Here is a 16,576-nt window from a genome sequence, read left to right on the forward strand (position 1 = left end):
TTATTTTATATAAACATGTATACAATTTTGAGAAATTGAGGCAAATACATTTTAAAAATGCCATAAATCCCCCTAAAACTTTAGAAACATTAAGTGATGTAAAGACTCACATGTAAAACGATCAATCACAATTTATTTTATTCAAACATGCCATTTAATGGGGCAAATCTAGTGATTATTTCAATAGTATGTTCTTGCACAATCAGAGGCAGCAGTTTCAGGACTGTGCCATCTAGCCAATTCTATTCCAAAAGAGGAGATATATGTATATAGAATATATTGAAATAAAGGTTAAATATTTCATGAGGGTTACCAGCCTGTCTGTTTAGGGTCAGGAGTTGGCTAAGTGTACAATCAAACAGCTACATTGTTAACAAGGAAGTAATACAGTAATACAGTTGAGTAATACAGTTGAGGTCAAAAGCTTACACCCCCCTTTCAGAATCTGCAAAATGTTAATCATTTTACAAAAATAAGAGGAATCATGTTGTTATATGTTATTGTTATATTAACAATGCATGTTATTGTTTATTTAGTACTGACCTGAATAAGATATTTCACATAAAATGTTTACATACTGTATAGTCCACAAGAAAAAATATTTGAATTTATAAAAATGGCCCCGTTCAAAAGTTTACATCCCCTTGATTCTTAATACGTTCTTATCTGAATGATCCACAGCTGTGTTTTTTTGTTTAGTGATAGTTGTTCATGAGTCCCTTGTTTGTCCTGAACAGTTAAACTGAATGAATGAATGAGGCATTTATATAGCGCTTTATTGTGTATTGCAATACACCCAAAGCGCTTTACAATCATGTGGGGGGTCTCTCCTCAACCACCACCAGTGTGCAGCATCCACTTGGATGATGCGACGGCAGCCACAGGACAACGGCGCCAGTGCGCTCACCACACACCAGCTACAGGTGGAGAGGAGAGAGTGTCATAGAGCCAATCAAGTGGATGGGGATTATTGGGAAGCCATGATTGACAAGGGCCAGTGGAGGGAATTTGGCCAGGACACCGGGGTTACACCCCTACTCTTTACGATGAGTGTCATGGGATTTTTAATGACCACAGAGAGTCAGGACCTCGGTTTTAACGTCTCATCCGAAAGACGGTGCTTTTTTACAGTATAGTGTCCCCGTCACTATACTGGGCTGTTAGGACCCACACAGACTGCAGGGTGAGCACCCCCTGCTGGCCTCACTAACACCTCTCCCAACAGCAACCTAGTTTTCCCAGGAGGTCTCCCATCCAGGTACTGACCAGGCTCAGCCTTGCTTAGCTTCCATGGGCAACCGGTCTTGGGCTGCAGGGTGATATGGCTGTGGCCTGCTGTTCTTCAGAAAAATCCTTCAGGTCCCATAAATTCTTTGGTTTTCCAGCATTTTTGAGTATTTGAACCCTTTCCAACAATGACTGTATAATTTTGAGATCCAACTAGGGCTGGAACGATTAGTCGACATTATCGACAACGTCGACAATAAAAAATTGTCGACAAATATTTTTGTTGTCGAGTAATCGTTTGATCTCACATGACCTAATGTAAGAGCCTGCAATACTGCGGTTTGACCAGTGTGACGCTGTAGCGCAAGACTGTAATTCAGATCTCCTGGATGCAATTAAAGAGAAGACGACACACCCGAACCTGAGCAGTGTTTGGATGAACATGTAAATATATATTGCGCGCTTTCCTCTCAGTAACAAAATTAAAACAACAAAAACTGACAGCAGTGTGACAGCAGCAGTTAAAAATGCATCTGATTACAACGATGTGGATGTTTGCATTAGCTCTGCAGTTCAGTACTCAGGTAAAGTCCGTTAACATCATGTTTATTTATATAGTACTTTATGCAATAGGTAGCCTTAAATCAAGCAGCTTTACGGTATTAAACATGAAAACCCAGAGTCAGTGTCGCTTTCGGTTAGAATTACAACTTGATTTTCTGAAAAAAATCAGCTCTCCAGTGTGGAGCTAGCTAATGATAAAATGTTTTTATTAGTGGGGAAAAAATATTTAATTAAAGTGATAGTTTGTTTTACAGAAATCATTATCATAACCCTATACGGTAGGCTATTTTAAGACATGTTTTGAATAAAATAGTTTATCCAAAGCATCTCATCACTTACCTTTATTTTGATTCTTATCACTTACAAAAGGAGATGTTAGGCAGAATGGTGTGTTACTTTTCCATGTAGCTAATTAAATGGTGAAAGAGTGTCTCGTTTTGTGTGCCAAATACATCTATTTGTATAATGAATTGGTAACACTTTAACTAATGTTAACAAATGATACCTTATTGTAATGTATTAATTAACATGAATGAACAATACATTTGTTAAATTCATGTATTAATCTTTGCTAATGTTGGTTAATAAAATAATAATTATTATTCATAATTATTCATTGTTTGTTCATGTTAGTTCACAGTGCATTTACCAATGTTAAAAAACACAACTTGTGATTTTTATAAATGCATTAGTAAATGCTGAAATTAACATTAACCAATATTAATAAATGCTGTAGAAGTATTGTTCATTCTTAGTTCATGTTAACTAATGTTAACCAATGAACCTTATTGTAAAGTGTTACCAATTAATTGTATAATAATTGTAATTACATAATATGCTTTTTCTAAAGCTGAATTGACCTTTATGTTAGAATATGTATAACTTAATATTTTAACTAATTGCAAAAGCTGAATAATCAATCAAAGTCTATTGATTAATCAGTGAAATAATCGACGATTAGTCGATTAATCGTTCTAATAGTCGTTAGATTAATCGATTATCAAAATAATCGTTTGTTGCAGCCCTAGTTGTGGTGGAAACTTTTGAACAGAATGGAGATGTGTACATTTTTCTTATTTTGCCTAAATATCATCATCATCTTTTTTTTTTTTTTTTTTTTTCATTTAGTACTGACCTTCAGAGGCTACAGAAGATAGTTAGATGCTCCCCAGGTGACAAAATAAGTTAAATTTACCCTGATCATCAAATTCAAAAAGTTTTCACCCCTGGCTCTTAATGCATGGTTTTTCCTTCTGGAGCATCAGTGAGCATTTTAACCTTCTGTAATAGTTGCATATGAGCCCATCAGTTGTCCTCAGTATGAAAAGATGGATCTCAAAATCATACAGTCATGGTTGGAAAGGGTTCAAATACTCAAAAATGCTTCAAAAACAAATCCATCAGAGAGATAGCAGGAACATTCGGAGTGGCCAAATCAACAGTTTGGTACATACTGAGAAAAAAAGAATGCATTGGTGAGCTCAGAAACATAAAAAAAGCCAGTGGTGGAGGATCCTCTCCATGGTAAAGAAAAACCCTCTGACAACATCCAGCCAAGTGAAGAACACTCTCCAGGAGGTAGGCGTGTCACAGTCAAAGTCTACAATCAAGAGAAGACTCCACGAGAGCAAATACAGAGGGTTCACCACAAGGTGCAAACAAGGCCAGGTTAGGTGCCAAAAAACATCTAAAAAGTTGCCAGACAACTTCTGGAAAACATTCTTTGGACGGCTGAAATTAAGATCAACCTGTACCAGAATGACGGGAAGAAAAAAAAAAAATATGGAGAAGGCCCTTGGAACAGCTCATGATCCAAAGCATACAACATCATCTGTGAAACATGGTGGAGCAGTGTGATGGAATGAGCATGCATGGCTTCCAGTGGCACTGGGTTACTGGTGTTTACTGATGATGTGACAGAAGACAGAAGCAGCCAGACTATTTCTGAAGTGTATATGGATATACTCTCTGCCCAGATTCAGCCAAATGGAGCAGGAAGTTGATTGGACGATGCTTCATAGTACAAATGGACGCTGACCCAAAACATAAAGCAAAAGCAACCCAGGAGCTTTTGAAGGTAAAAAAGTGGAATATTTTGCAATGGCAGAGTCAATCTCCTGATCACAACCCGATTGAGCATGCATTTTACTTGCTGAAGACAAAACTAAAGGCAGAAAGACCCACAAACAAACAGCAGCTGAAGTCAGCTGCAGTAAAGGCCTGGCAATGCATCACAAAGGAGGAAACCCAGTCTCTGGTGATGTCCATGAGTTCCAGATTTATTGCAGTCATTGCCTGCAAAGGATTCTCAACAAAATATTAAAAATGAATATATATATATATATATATATACACACACACATGTATGTATATGTATGTTTTAACACATAAGTCTTAACTAACAGAATCTCTGTAGTTGTAAAGATAATTTTTTTCTTTTTTCCCCCCTGCAATGTTTTAAAACCACAGAATGGGAGAAGAAAACACATCTGCATCAAATACTATTACATTTGCTTTTTCTTTTTTTTCTTTTTTTACATTTTCAATACCTACAAATCCCTGAACTTACTATACTCTGAGAAATCCAGTGAGCACCCCATTTAACACAATCCCTCCAGCTAGTATAAGCAGCATGAAGAAAAACGCAAGTCCTCGACGGACAACCAGCTGTTTGGTGGTCAAAACTGTGCCAACTGTGACCAGTGCAACAGCATTTGTTATTCCTCCTTCTCTTTTACTGAGCCCTTCGAGGTCTGTGTTCGCATCTGTCTGGCCTTCTTCAGTGTGCTGGGACTGCTGTGGTACTTCTGTTCAAGGATGAACAAAAGACAACATAATCAGTCAACAGACAAAGTCCATGATGAAAGACATTTTTTCTTGACCACTGAGGTCATCATATAACAAACTACCTTCTGTATAGCCCTTATTTTCTATAGCGTAAGATTCAACTTTGGTCTCAGGGACTTGTACACCTGCTCTGATTAAAGCCTGAAAATAAGATAAAGACTGCAGTCATCATCTATCCAAATAGACTAGATGTGGATGAAGTAAAATGTCTCACCTCTTGTGTCACTTTTTTCCAGTCCAATTTGCAAATGAGGATGATGAAGAACAAAGACTGCAGGAAAACACAGGCAAAAAACCCAATCCACAGACCTAACAATAAAAAGGTATTCAGCATGGCAATGTTGTTTATTGGCTTAGTTACAATACTTATATAGAGCAATAGTGTACAGCGTTAAATAGCTGTATCACTACAAATTGCATCAGAACATAAAGAAACCTGTTATCTACACTCTTAAAAATAATGGTTCTTTAGTGGCATCTATGGTTCAATGAAGAAGCTTTAACATCCATAGAATCTTTCCATAGCACAAAAGCTTCTATAGAGAAAAAGTTTCTTCAGATTATTAAACTGTTCTTCACGCTAAGAAAAAATTATTATTTTAGGAACTGTTCACTGAAAGGTTCTTTGGGGAATGCAAATAATTCTTCCATGACATCGCTGAAAAAACACCACCTTTTAACCCTTATTTTTAAGAGAGTACTAGAGTATGGAAAGGCATTCAAATTAAAATAAATAAATGTCTCTTTTGGTATTCCACGTTTGAAAGAAAATCATAGCATAAGTTTAAACATAAATTATTTTTTTAAATTACAGCTTCCTATTTCCAATATTTCAAAATTATGAAGTAGCTTTAATGTAGCAATCTACTTCATTACCAATTATGCCCATGTTGAGAGCAAACATCAGGGACACTCCAATTGGAAATCCCACAAAATAATATCCCACAATGTTACAAAGAGCACCAAGCAGTTGCTTTCCAGCACCTCTGACAATGCCACCTGCAATAGCCTACAATCACAAAACAAACAAACAAAAAAATACTTAAAAGATGATAGGACTATTTTCAAGAGTACAAACTTTGTTTAAAGAACATTAATAAACTTACAGAAGTGGCATCAAATAGATGAACAAAGCCATACATGACCATGACCTCTGATACTCTGAGGACAATTTCCCTGCAAGACAGAGAGTTATAGAGCTCATAAAGCTCTTCTGCATCATTTAATGAAAAACCAGCCACACAATCAACAGAAACTGTATACAACATAATTTCAACATTGTCATATGTTTACAATAACAACAAAAAAAACCCTGTTAGATAATAAGATCACCATGTGGACTACGATGTACTGTTTAACAGTAATTCTGGTAACTTACTCATCTGTGCTAAAGATGTATCCAATAACATTGTTAGTAGCTCCAATTATGGTTGCAATCACACAGGACACAAGTACTAGAGTAGAAGAGAAATGAATCACGTATTGAAAGAAAATGACTGTAAAACATCACTGTATATAACATTGCAATAATATTACAGTTTTTTATTCACTTTGTACTATTTTCACATGTATACTTTCAAAACTCTTAGTATAAAAATCTAAACTGATCACACTTGTAAAATTGTTTGTCATTCTTTTCAAAACTGATATCATGCAATTCTAATTCATTACAATTATACATTTTCAATCAAGAGTCTTTTTTAATTAATTAATTAATTTTTTTTTACAAATTACAGTAATTCAGAAATAATTGTCATGTTAGAAAATACACCAACATAAAACTCACACAACTTACATAAAATCCATAATGTTTGTAAAAGTATTTATCTAGTATGTTACGGTATCAAAAGGAGTGATGAAGGTATGACATAGCCATAAGGTTTTGTGCTAGAACAGAGTTTACTGTCAATGCAGTCAAGTCAAGTCACCTTTATTTGTATAGCGCTTTTAACAATACAGATTGTGTCAAAGCACTAAAAGCAGTAAATGTCCTGTGTGTGTGTGTGTGTGTGTGTGTGTGTATACTTAACCATAATTTGTTCCCAAGTACGCATGCTCACACACACACTTCTATCATTATGGTGACATTCTATAAGAGTAGTGGGTTTTATACTGTACAAACTACATTCTATCCCTCATACACTAATCCTACTCCTAAACCGACCCCCTTCTATAGATGCACCAAATGGTTCACTGATTAACCATTAAGATGAGTTAGATTAAATAATAGACAAATGTATTGAATGAGAAGACATGCAAATGAAAAGTTTGATAGTAAGAGCTTTATGAAAGGTATGTATCTCACAAAAATGAGTACACCCCTCAGATTTCAGCAACCATTTTAGTATATCTTCTCAAGGGACAATACTATAGAAATGAAACTTAGATATATTTTAGAGTAGTCAATGTGTAGCTTGTATAGCAGTACAAATTTACTGTCCTCTAAAAATAAATCAAATTATAGCCAATATTGTCTAAATAACTGGCTACAAAAGTGAATACACCCTCAGTGATAACAGCTATACGTCATTTAACCAAGCCACATGTCCTATTTATCATGTTCATGTTTTTGTCTGCTTGACAGGACCATACAAATTTGTTTACCTTGTATTAGAGCAGTTAAACATTTTGGTTAAACCAGTTTGGTGCTTTGAGTACAGTTCTCTCATACTGACCACTGGATTTTCAACATGGCACCTCATGGCAAAGAACTCTCTGAGGATTTGAGAATCAGAATTGCTGCTCTCCACAAAGATAGCCTAAAAGTTCGGTAACACCCTGAAACTGAGTTACAGTACAGTGGCATAAAGAGGTTTTCCAAGACGGGTTCCACTCAGACAGGCCTAACAAGGGTCGATCAAAGAAGTTGAGACCTCGTGTTGTACTTTAGGTGCAGAAACTGGCTTCAAAAACAGATGCATGAGTGCTGCCAGCATCGCTTTAGAGGTTGCAGAAGCGGAAGGTCAGCTTGTCAGTGCTCAGACCATACTCCGCACACTGCAACAAGTAAGTTTGCATGGCCGTCATCCCAGAAGGAAGCCTCTTCTGAAGCTGGCTCACAAGAAAGCCTGCAAACAGTTTGCTGAGGACAATCTGTCCAAGAGCATGAATTAGGCAAGGCAAGGCAAGTTTATTTATATAGCACATTTCATACACAGTGGTAATTCAAAGTGCTTTACATAAAAGGAAGTGAAACAGTCATTAAAAATAATAATAATAACAAGGAATTAAAAAAAATCATAATCACAACAATAAAAAAGTGATTTAAAAATTGATTTTTTTTTTTTTTAAACATTTAAGAATAGAAAATGATTATACATAGTGCAATCAGTTCAGACGTAGCGCAGTGCTCATTCAACAAATGCACAGCTAAACAGATGAGTTTTGAGTCTGGATTTAAAAGTGGCTAATGTTTTAGCACATATGATCTCTTCTGGAAGCTGGTTCCAACTGCGGGTGGCATAATAGCTAAAAGCGGACTCCCCTTGTTTTGTGTAAACCCTTGGTATTTCTAACTGACTCGATCCTAATGATCTGAGTGGTCTGTTAGGTTTATATTCAGTGAGCATATCTCCAATGTATTTAGGTCCTAGGCCATTGAGAGATTTATAAACGAGTAAAAGTACTTTAAAATCAATCCTAAATGTAACTGGAAGCCAGTGTAAGGACCTGAGGACTGGTGTGATATGCTCAAATTTTCTGGTTCTAGTCAGAATCCTGGCAGCAGCGTTCTGGATGAGCTGCAGCTGTCTAATGGTCTTCTTTGGAAGGCCGGTGAGGAGACCATTACAATAATCCACCCTGCTGGTGATAAAGGCATGAACAAGTTTCTCCAAGTCTTGACTGGAAACAAAACATCTAATTCTTGCAATGTTTTTGAGATGATAGTATGCTGATTTAGTTACTGCTTTGACATGACTACTAAAACTAAGGTCTGTCTCCAGAAACACCCCAAGATTTTTGAATTGGTTTTTAGTTGATTGACCCCTAGACTCAAGGTATGCATTCACCTTGAGAACTTCATCTTTGTTTCCAAATGCAATGACTTCAGTTTACTCCTTGTTTAACTGAAGAAAGTTCTGGCACATCCAACAGTTTATTTCTTCAATGCATTGGCAGAGGGAGTCAATGGGGCTATAGTCATTTGGAGATAAGGCTAGGTAAATCTGGGTATCATCAGCATAGCTGAGATAGGCAATTTGGTTCTTTCTCATTATTTGACTTAGTGGGAGCATATACAGGCTAAACAAGAGCTGTGCAAGAATTGAGCCTTGTGGGACTCCGCATGTCATGGACGTCCACTTAGACTTATGCTCTCCTATACTCACATAATAACCTCTACCTTCTAAGTATGACCTGAATCATTTGAGTACCATCCCAGAAAGCCCGACCCAGTTTTCCAGTCTCTCTAGAAGTATGTTATGATCAACAGTGTCAAACGCAGCACTAAGATCTAGTAGTACCAGCACTGATATTTTGCCAGAATCAGAATTGAAGCGAATATCATTTATTATCTTAATAAGCGCGGTCTCTGTGCTATGATGTTCTCGGAAACCAGATTGAAAATTGTCCAGGTATCCATTTGAGTTTAAGTAGTTGTTCAGCTGATTAAAAATGACTTTTTCAATAATCTTACCTATGAAAGGAAGATTTGATATTGGTCTATAGTGGTTCAACATGGTGTTATCAAGATTGCGCTTTTTCAGAAGGGGCAAAACTCCCTGCAGTTTTCAGGGAGTTTGGAAAAGTCCCAGAAAGAAGTGAGGCATTCACCACTTCTAAGAGATCTGCTTCTAAAAAAGATGTGGGAAGTGTGTCAAGATAGCATGTTGACGATGTAAGGTGCTGTACTATTTATCTCAAAATTTTGCTATCAATTGCTTCAAAAACAGACATAGTTACTTCTTTTTGAAATTGCGGTCGAATCTGTGTGACCTCTGCAAAACTAGATATGCCAATCTCCTTTCTGATATTATTGATCTTCTCAGAAATGACGGTAGCAAACTCATTGCATTTACTGTCGGAGAGCATTTCACTGGGAATTTGGGGGGTTTGTCAGTCTCTCCACAGTAGCAAAAAGAGTGCGAGAGTTGTTTATGTTACTGTTTATAAGGTTTGAGAAGAAGGTCTGTCTTCCGCCACATCCGCTCAGCTTTTCTGCATTGTCTTTTCATACTCTGAACTGCTGTTGATTTTCTCCATGGTGATTTTTGTCTGCCATTCTTCTTGCAGACCCTTGCCAGAGCAATATCATCAATAACATTCTTAACTTTTGAGTTAAATGAATCCAGGAGAAGATCAACAGAGTCTGCAGAAATGCTTGGTATTAAAGATATAGCCTTCATAAATAGCGCACTAGTGTTCTCATTAATGCATCTCTTTCTGACAGAGACAGATCTAGATTCAGTGGTAACAGAGATCAATATATCAAAGAAAATAAAGAAGTGATCAGATAGTGCTACATCCTTAATAACAATGGATGAAATGTTTAGACCTCTACTGATGAGTAAATCTAGAGTGTGTCCACGATTGTGCGAGGGTCCATGCACATGCTGGATCAGGTCAAAAGTGTTTAAAACAGTTATAATTTATTTTGCAGTTTTGATTTCTGCATTATCTATGTGAATATTAAAATCCCCTGCAATAGTAAAACAGTCAAACTCTGAGGAAATCATTGATAACAGTTCTGTGAACTCTTCAACAAAGGCTGGAGAGTATTTTGGAGGCCTGTAAATAATGATAAACAGAATGCGTGGAGCACCTTTCAGCACAATACCTAGGTATTCAAAAGACAAATACTGACCAAATGACACTTGCTTGCATTGATAAACATCTTTAAATAGAGCAGCTACACCTCCACCTCTCCTAACAGTCCTGCAGACACTTGTAAAATTAAAGTTAGGAGGGGCTGTTTCATTGAGGACTGTTGCACTGCAGCTGTCTTCAAGCCATGTTTCATTTAGAAACATAAAATCCAGGTTGTTTGTGGTTATTAAATCATTGATCAGAAATGATTTATTTTTTAGTGAGCGAATGTTTAAAAATGCTAACTTGATGGAATTACATTTTGTCTCCACAGCAATCTTAGATTGACGCATTATAGGCCGCAGATTAGATGGGTCAGCCGTACGGCTTGACAAGGCCTTAGACTTTCTATCACGTGATAAAAAAGAAATATAGAAGGCTACAGGCACACTGGGTTCCCGCTTGTTCTGTGAACATTTATGAATGTTGCTGCTAATATAGCGGGGACCCAACACATATCACTGAGAGCTGTTATCAGTTGTTTTTGGTTCACCTACAGCCGATGGAGCAGGGTTTGGGCCCTGGCGTTGTGGCAGCGGTCGGAGAGCTCTCACAGGAGGAGGAGGGAGAGCTGGGCCTGCAGTCTTTGGTGGTTGTGGGGCCTGCCGTTTTTTAGTTGGTATCTGGGGGCTTGCAGCAAAGAGTGGGAGAGTTTGGTCCCAGCATACACCAGTTCCTCCATTTTCTGTGAGAAGCTTAGAAGTGGAGATTCTGGAGAGAGGGATAGTGTGTCTGGTGAGACGGGCTCTGGCTCTGGTGTTTCCGGTGGCTGTGAAATGTTGTCCTGGCTTCCCTGGTAGCATCATGGTCTGGGGCTGCATGAGTGCTGCTGGTACTGGGGAGCTGCGGTTCATTGAGGGAAACATGCATTCCAACATGTACTGTGACATTCTGAAGCAGAGCATGATGCCCACCTTTCAGAAACTGGACCGAACGGCAGTTTTCCAACATAATAACAACTCCAAACACACCGCCAAGATGACAACTGCCTTGCTGATGAAGCTGAAGCTGAAGGTGATGGAGTGGCCAAGTATGTCTCCAGACCTGAACCCTATTGAGCATCCTCAAGTGGAAGGTGGAGAAGCGCCATGTGTCTAACATCCAGCAGTTCTGTGATGTCATTATGGAGGAGTGAAAGAGGATCCCAGCAACAACCTGTGCAGCTCTGGTGAATTCCATGCCCAGGAGGATTAAGGCAGTGCTAGATAACAATGGTGCCCCAACAAAATATTGACACTTTGGACACAGTTTTGACATGTTCCTTAGGGTGTACTCATTTTTGTTGCCAGTTATTTAGACAATAATGGCTATATGTTGAGTTATTTTTAGAGGACAGTAAATTTGTACTGCTATACAAGTTGCACATTGACTATAATATATATATATATATATATATATATATATATATAAGTTTCATTTCTATTGTATTGTCCCTTGAGAAGATATACTAAAATGTTTGCTGAAATGTGAGGGGTGTACTCACTTTTGTGAGATACTGTAGTTACTGTGAATGAAACATTTATGAAACACTTATTTTGTGTGAAAAGGATAATTTGTGATTGTGTGTACTGTACTAAGGCAATTGAAAATATGAAATGTTTGAAAAAAAAAAGTGCACTTTTGATGATTTGTTGTGATATTAGTACTGAGTTCTGAAAATGTAATGAAAATGTTGCTAGTGATAATAATGGAAGCCCGTTTCCGCCACTGAATAAAAAAAAAAAAAAAAGGTTATTGCGACTCATTACTTTTTTTTCACAGAATTGTGAGATATAAACTCGCAATTCTGACTTTTTTTCTCGCAATTGCCAGTTTATATCTCACAATTCTGAGAAAAAAAGTCAGAATTGCGAGATATAAACTCGCAATTGCGAGTTAAAGTCCAGTTTTTAGGGGGAAAAAAAGACTGATATGTTCTCAGAATTGTGTTTATATCTCGCAGTTCTGACTTTATTTCTCAGAATTGCGACTTTGTCTCGCAATTGCGAGTTTATATCTCAGAATTATGACTTTTTAACTCGCAATTGCGAGAATTCTGAGAAAAAAAGGCAGAATTGCGAGTTTGTATCATGCAATTATGAGAAAAAAAGTCGGAATTGTGAGATAAGAAGTCGCAATAACCTTTTTTTGTGGCAGAAACGGGCTTCCATAGAAAATATTACCAAATCGGAAAAAATAAATAAATAAATTAATACTTTGTTTCATTTCAACAATAATTGATGAAACATGTTCTATGTGATATTGCACTGATATATCGGCAGATTTCCAAATAATTATACCTATTCAGCATCATTTAAAGCTGTTGAAATGACCACTTACGTCCACAGACTAAAGACAGTTTGGCAGACAGCTTGGCTTGTTCTGTGTTTCCAGCTCCAAGTGCATTTCCCACCCTCACACCGGCTGCCACTGCAAATCCCAGTGGAAACTGAATGACAAGGAGGAAACAATGACTTGGTAACCAATGGCAAACTGGGCTACTTTTTGGCAATGTTTTCTATGAAAATATATTTTAAAAAATTCCTGTGATGGCAAAGCTGAATTTTCAGCAGCCATTAGCTCCAGTCTTCAGTGTCACATGATACTTTAAAAAATCTAATATGCTGATTTGCTGATCAAGAAACATTGAGCATTATTATTATCAGAGTTGAACACAGTCATGCCGTTTATTTATTTTTATTTTTTTGTGGAAACTGTGGTACATGCTTTTTGTTTAAGGAATTGTTTCGGATTTTGAAGTTAGTGTTGGGTTTGTTTCTGGGACCAATAAAAGAGGTTGATCCAGTCAGGAACACATGCTATTAAGCAAAATCAGGTCAGACCATGTAACACTGGCAGTACCATGTACATAATGCTGGCCAGTTCATAGACGACAGACTGAGCCCCGAGCTCGCCTTCACTGATGAGTCCTGCAATAAAAGTGGGGAGTAAAATACACCAATATTTATCAAATGTGTCAAATATTTAAAAAAATAAATAAATAAAAATACAATGAAATAAATACACAGAAAGTTTACAAACCTGCAAGGAATCCACCAATCTCGTATGTCCACCACTCCGCACAAAGCATGAGCATGCTGGGAAAAGCCAAGCAAATGAAGGCACCCCATTCATGCAAACAGTCACGAGACCAGCCTAATGGTGTGTGTTTGAGGCAATATCAGCAGAACACATGGAAGAAAAATAACACACATTGAAATAACAGACTAATTAACAACAAACAGAATTTAAACCAATTATTCACTGGTCAAAACAGCGTACATAGTTTATTAATGACACCCGTGTGAATATGAGGAAACTAGTCTTGTAGAATGTGCATTAAAAGTACTAAATACAAACTGCTGTGCTGTCAAACTTTTTTCCAAGATACAGAACTAGGAAACAGATCTCTGCAGAAATGCACAGGAGAAACTCACCACCCCAGGTGGCTTTATGCAGGCCCATACAACGGATGAACAAATAAAGAATCACTGCCAAGGAATACTGGGAAATTGCATTTGCAGCAGCAGATCCTCTGTGAACACATCAGGTTATCATTCAAATAATGAAGAAAACATAGTCTCTAAATATAGAATATACAGAATCCAGACAGCTTCTTACGCCACACCAAAATCAAGAAGATGAAGGAAGATGTAGTTTATTAAAGCATTGAGGACATTTCCTGCTGCTCCTGTGATGATCTGAGGCCAAATAATACCCTAAACAAACAAAGAAAAAACGGCCATCAGGATCACAGCAATATACAGTATAACAGTACTCAAACAGCAAAGCATAGATCTAGCAACGCCAAAGTCATAAGTTTCATTACCAAGTAAAGCATAAACTCATTAAATTTATTACTTTAATGCTTAAATGCAATGTAAGTCACTTTGAATAAAAGCGTCGCCAAATACACAAATGTAAAAACTCCAAAAAAATGGAGGTTACCTGATTTTGAAGATACAAGCCCTGCAGCTGATACATAAAGGCAGCCTGTATGTTTAAAAAAAATAATAAGAAGAAAAAAATAAAAATAAGAAACTTATTGCTGGAAATTGGCAGGAAAACATAACTAAATATCTCATTGTTTACTCATTCTCATGTCATTCCAAAAGGTAAAGGAGATATTTTCCCCAAAACACAAAATACTCAGGCAACTGTCAAGCTCCAAAAAGGCTAAAAAGAACCACAAAACTATACAACAAAAGCCGTTAATGTGACCCGTGTGAAGTATTCTTGCAAAGTCTTTGTAAAGTCAAAGTCAAGCTTTGTGTGAGGAACTCTGAGTGAAATTTAAAGAGTTATTCACTGGAAATCATATAAGTTTGGAGCAGCATGAGCTTTGAGTAGACGATTACTTTACATTTACTATTTTTTTGGTGAACTGTTCCTTTAATGTTTGTGAATGTTTAATGTTAATGGCAGTGTAAATGATAGTGTGCAAAAAAGTTTAATGTGTCACTTACAGGCAGAGCAGGCATGAATATTTTTACATAGAGTTGTGACAGACTGTTGAAAGAAAAAACACACACAGTTAAAGAATCTTGTTTAAACAAGATGAAATACTTGCATAATTTAATACCACCGTTTTGCTAAACAGGAACATTAGTTAATGCATAACATCCAGTAAATGTTGAAAGTGTCAGACCTGGCCACACTGGGACTCTGTCGGACAGCCAGCAGGATGGGCTCTGTGTTGATGAGCAGCGCCCAGCAGGGGAAACAGGCCAACAGGAGGATGAGAATCCCTCTCTGCAGTATTACACCCACCCGCTTCAGATTATTACTGCCAAACGTCTGGAGGACACAATTCAATTCAGATGAAATCATTATAGTACAAATGACACTCACATTACTGAAGAGAGACATTACCTGAGAGATGAGTGTATCGCATGCAGATGCCAATCCAGAACCGATGGAGATGCCAGACACATTAATAACCTGTGAGCAAAAAGGATGTACCGGTATTTACAAATGCAATGAGAGTTTTAATGGTTGCCATAATGAAGTTATTTTGTGAACTCACAGCAATAGCCAGAGCCACACTGGCCAGTTCAGTTTTCCCCAAGTGTCCACAGAACACAGTGCTGATAAAGCTGACCAGAAAGATCATCAGCTGAGATATAAACTGCACGAAGAGGAGAACATTTACTGTATAACAGTTACAATACATTTTCACTGTCAGTTAAAATTCATTATAAGGCCTTAATTTGACTCTACACTGGATCTTAAGTGACATGAATTAACTGAACATGGCACAATACATTAATTTGAAAATATATTAATTGAAACATATTAATGAAAACAGAATTAATAAATTAACTGAATTAAATTGTTATACTTAAAAAAATCAATAACAATTCAATGCTATATCTAATTTACTTTTGACACTTTTGTCAACGTAATATTCACACTTACCACTGGTCCAGCCAGTTTTAGAAGCTCTAAAATTTCTTCTTTATAATTTACCGGTAACAAACTTCTGAGTTTTCTTCGACATTCATCACAAACACTCTGTGAATTTGACTGAGCAACATGGCTTATTTCCTGTTTTGGGTATGCATTTATCTGGGTTTCTGTGTTAATACTGTCCATTTCCATATCTGAAGCCAGCCCCCTGTGACAACAAAGTTTTTACTTGGTTGACCATAAAACAAATATATCTACATATATATTAAATTAAAATACATACCTTAAAAGGTCTGCCACAGGGAGTCTTTTCAAAAGAAACACTTTCAAATCTGTCTGGCTAAAGCTTCTTCCTGTTGTAGTACACAAAGTTAGTATATAAACAGCAGTCAGTGCATGTGCAGGTCAGGTTTCATTAAAGGGACACCAACATCATCCCAAATAACACCCGCCTAACACTGAAAGTTTCCTCTGTGCTCAGAGCAGGTCATCATGTGGTGCTGATAGCTGTGTGAGTTGGTCATAACATTTGAATTCTGAAAACCTTGTGGTGCAGATAAGATACATTTAATGGCAGGACGTTTTTTCTAGGATGACTTTCTCTAGGAATACATCTAGAGATTATGCACTTATACATAAGAAAAGGTTATACATAGGTTATACACTTATACATAACGTCAGGTCACAATATAGTGAAATTATTCTTCCAAAACTGCAAAACTGTACTGCCACTGACTGCAGGTCC

The 16,576-nt window shown here is 37.1% G+C and overlaps 1 protein-coding gene across 3 annotated transcripts; it reads right to left on the reverse strand.

The window, feature by feature from the left end:
* Positions 1-119: 119 nt before the first annotated feature.
* Positions 120-16,231, reverse strand: LOC131528635 (multidrug and toxin extrusion protein 1-like). 3 transcript variants are annotated; one of them, XM_058757922.1, is made up of 18 exons: positions 16,115-16,231; positions 15,841-16,039; positions 15,449-15,550; positions 15,295-15,363; positions 15,071-15,219; positions 14,889-14,931; positions 14,371-14,415; positions 14,044-14,141; positions 13,860-13,957; positions 13,465-13,578; positions 13,285-13,352; positions 12,763-12,871; positions 6,017-6,092; positions 5,745-5,814; positions 5,515-5,647; positions 4,853-4,947; positions 4,701-4,779; positions 120-4,598 (listed from the first exon to the last, which is right to left on the reverse strand). In XM_058757922.1, the coding sequence occupies exons 2-18, from the start codon at positions 16,021-16,023 to the stop codon at positions 4,360-4,362; spliced, it is 1,770 nt and encodes a 589-aa protein (XP_058613905.1). In that variant the 5' UTR covers positions 16,024-16,039; positions 16,115-16,231; the 3' UTR covers positions 120-4,359. The 3 variants fall into 3 exon arrangements, with proteins under 3 accessions (XP_058613905.1, XP_058613906.1, XP_058613907.1); XM_058757923.1 differs by lacking the exon at positions 15,841-16,039 and having other exon boundaries at positions 16,115-16,227; XM_058757924.1 differs by lacking the exon at positions 4,701-4,779 and having other exon boundaries at positions 4,389-4,598.
* Between the last annotated feature and the right edge of the window lie 345 nt (positions 16,232-16,576).

This window comes from Onychostoma macrolepis, chromosome 21 (genome assembly GCF_012432095.1).
Source record: "Onychostoma macrolepis isolate SWU-2019 chromosome 21, ASM1243209v1, whole genome shotgun sequence".
Taxonomy (NCBI): Eukaryota; Metazoa; Chordata; class Actinopteri; order Cypriniformes; family Cyprinidae; genus Onychostoma; species Onychostoma macrolepis.

What these genes read in the sequence shown, in the direction of transcription:
- LOC131528635 (XM_058757922.1), bottom strand. Translation starts at nt 16,023, where the DNA reads ATGGAAATGGACAGTATTAACACAGAAACCCAGATAAATGCATACCCA. An exon ending in GCGATACACTCATCTCTCAG is followed by an intron (nt 15,220 to 15,294) that starts GTAATGTCTCTC and finishes TGTGTCCTCCAG; the next exon opens with ACGTTTGGCAGTAATAATCT. An exon ending in GATTGGTGGATTCCTTGCAG is followed by an intron (nt 13,353 to 13,464) that starts GTTTGTAAACTT and finishes CTTTTATTGCAG; the next exon opens with GACTCATCAGTGAAGGCGAG.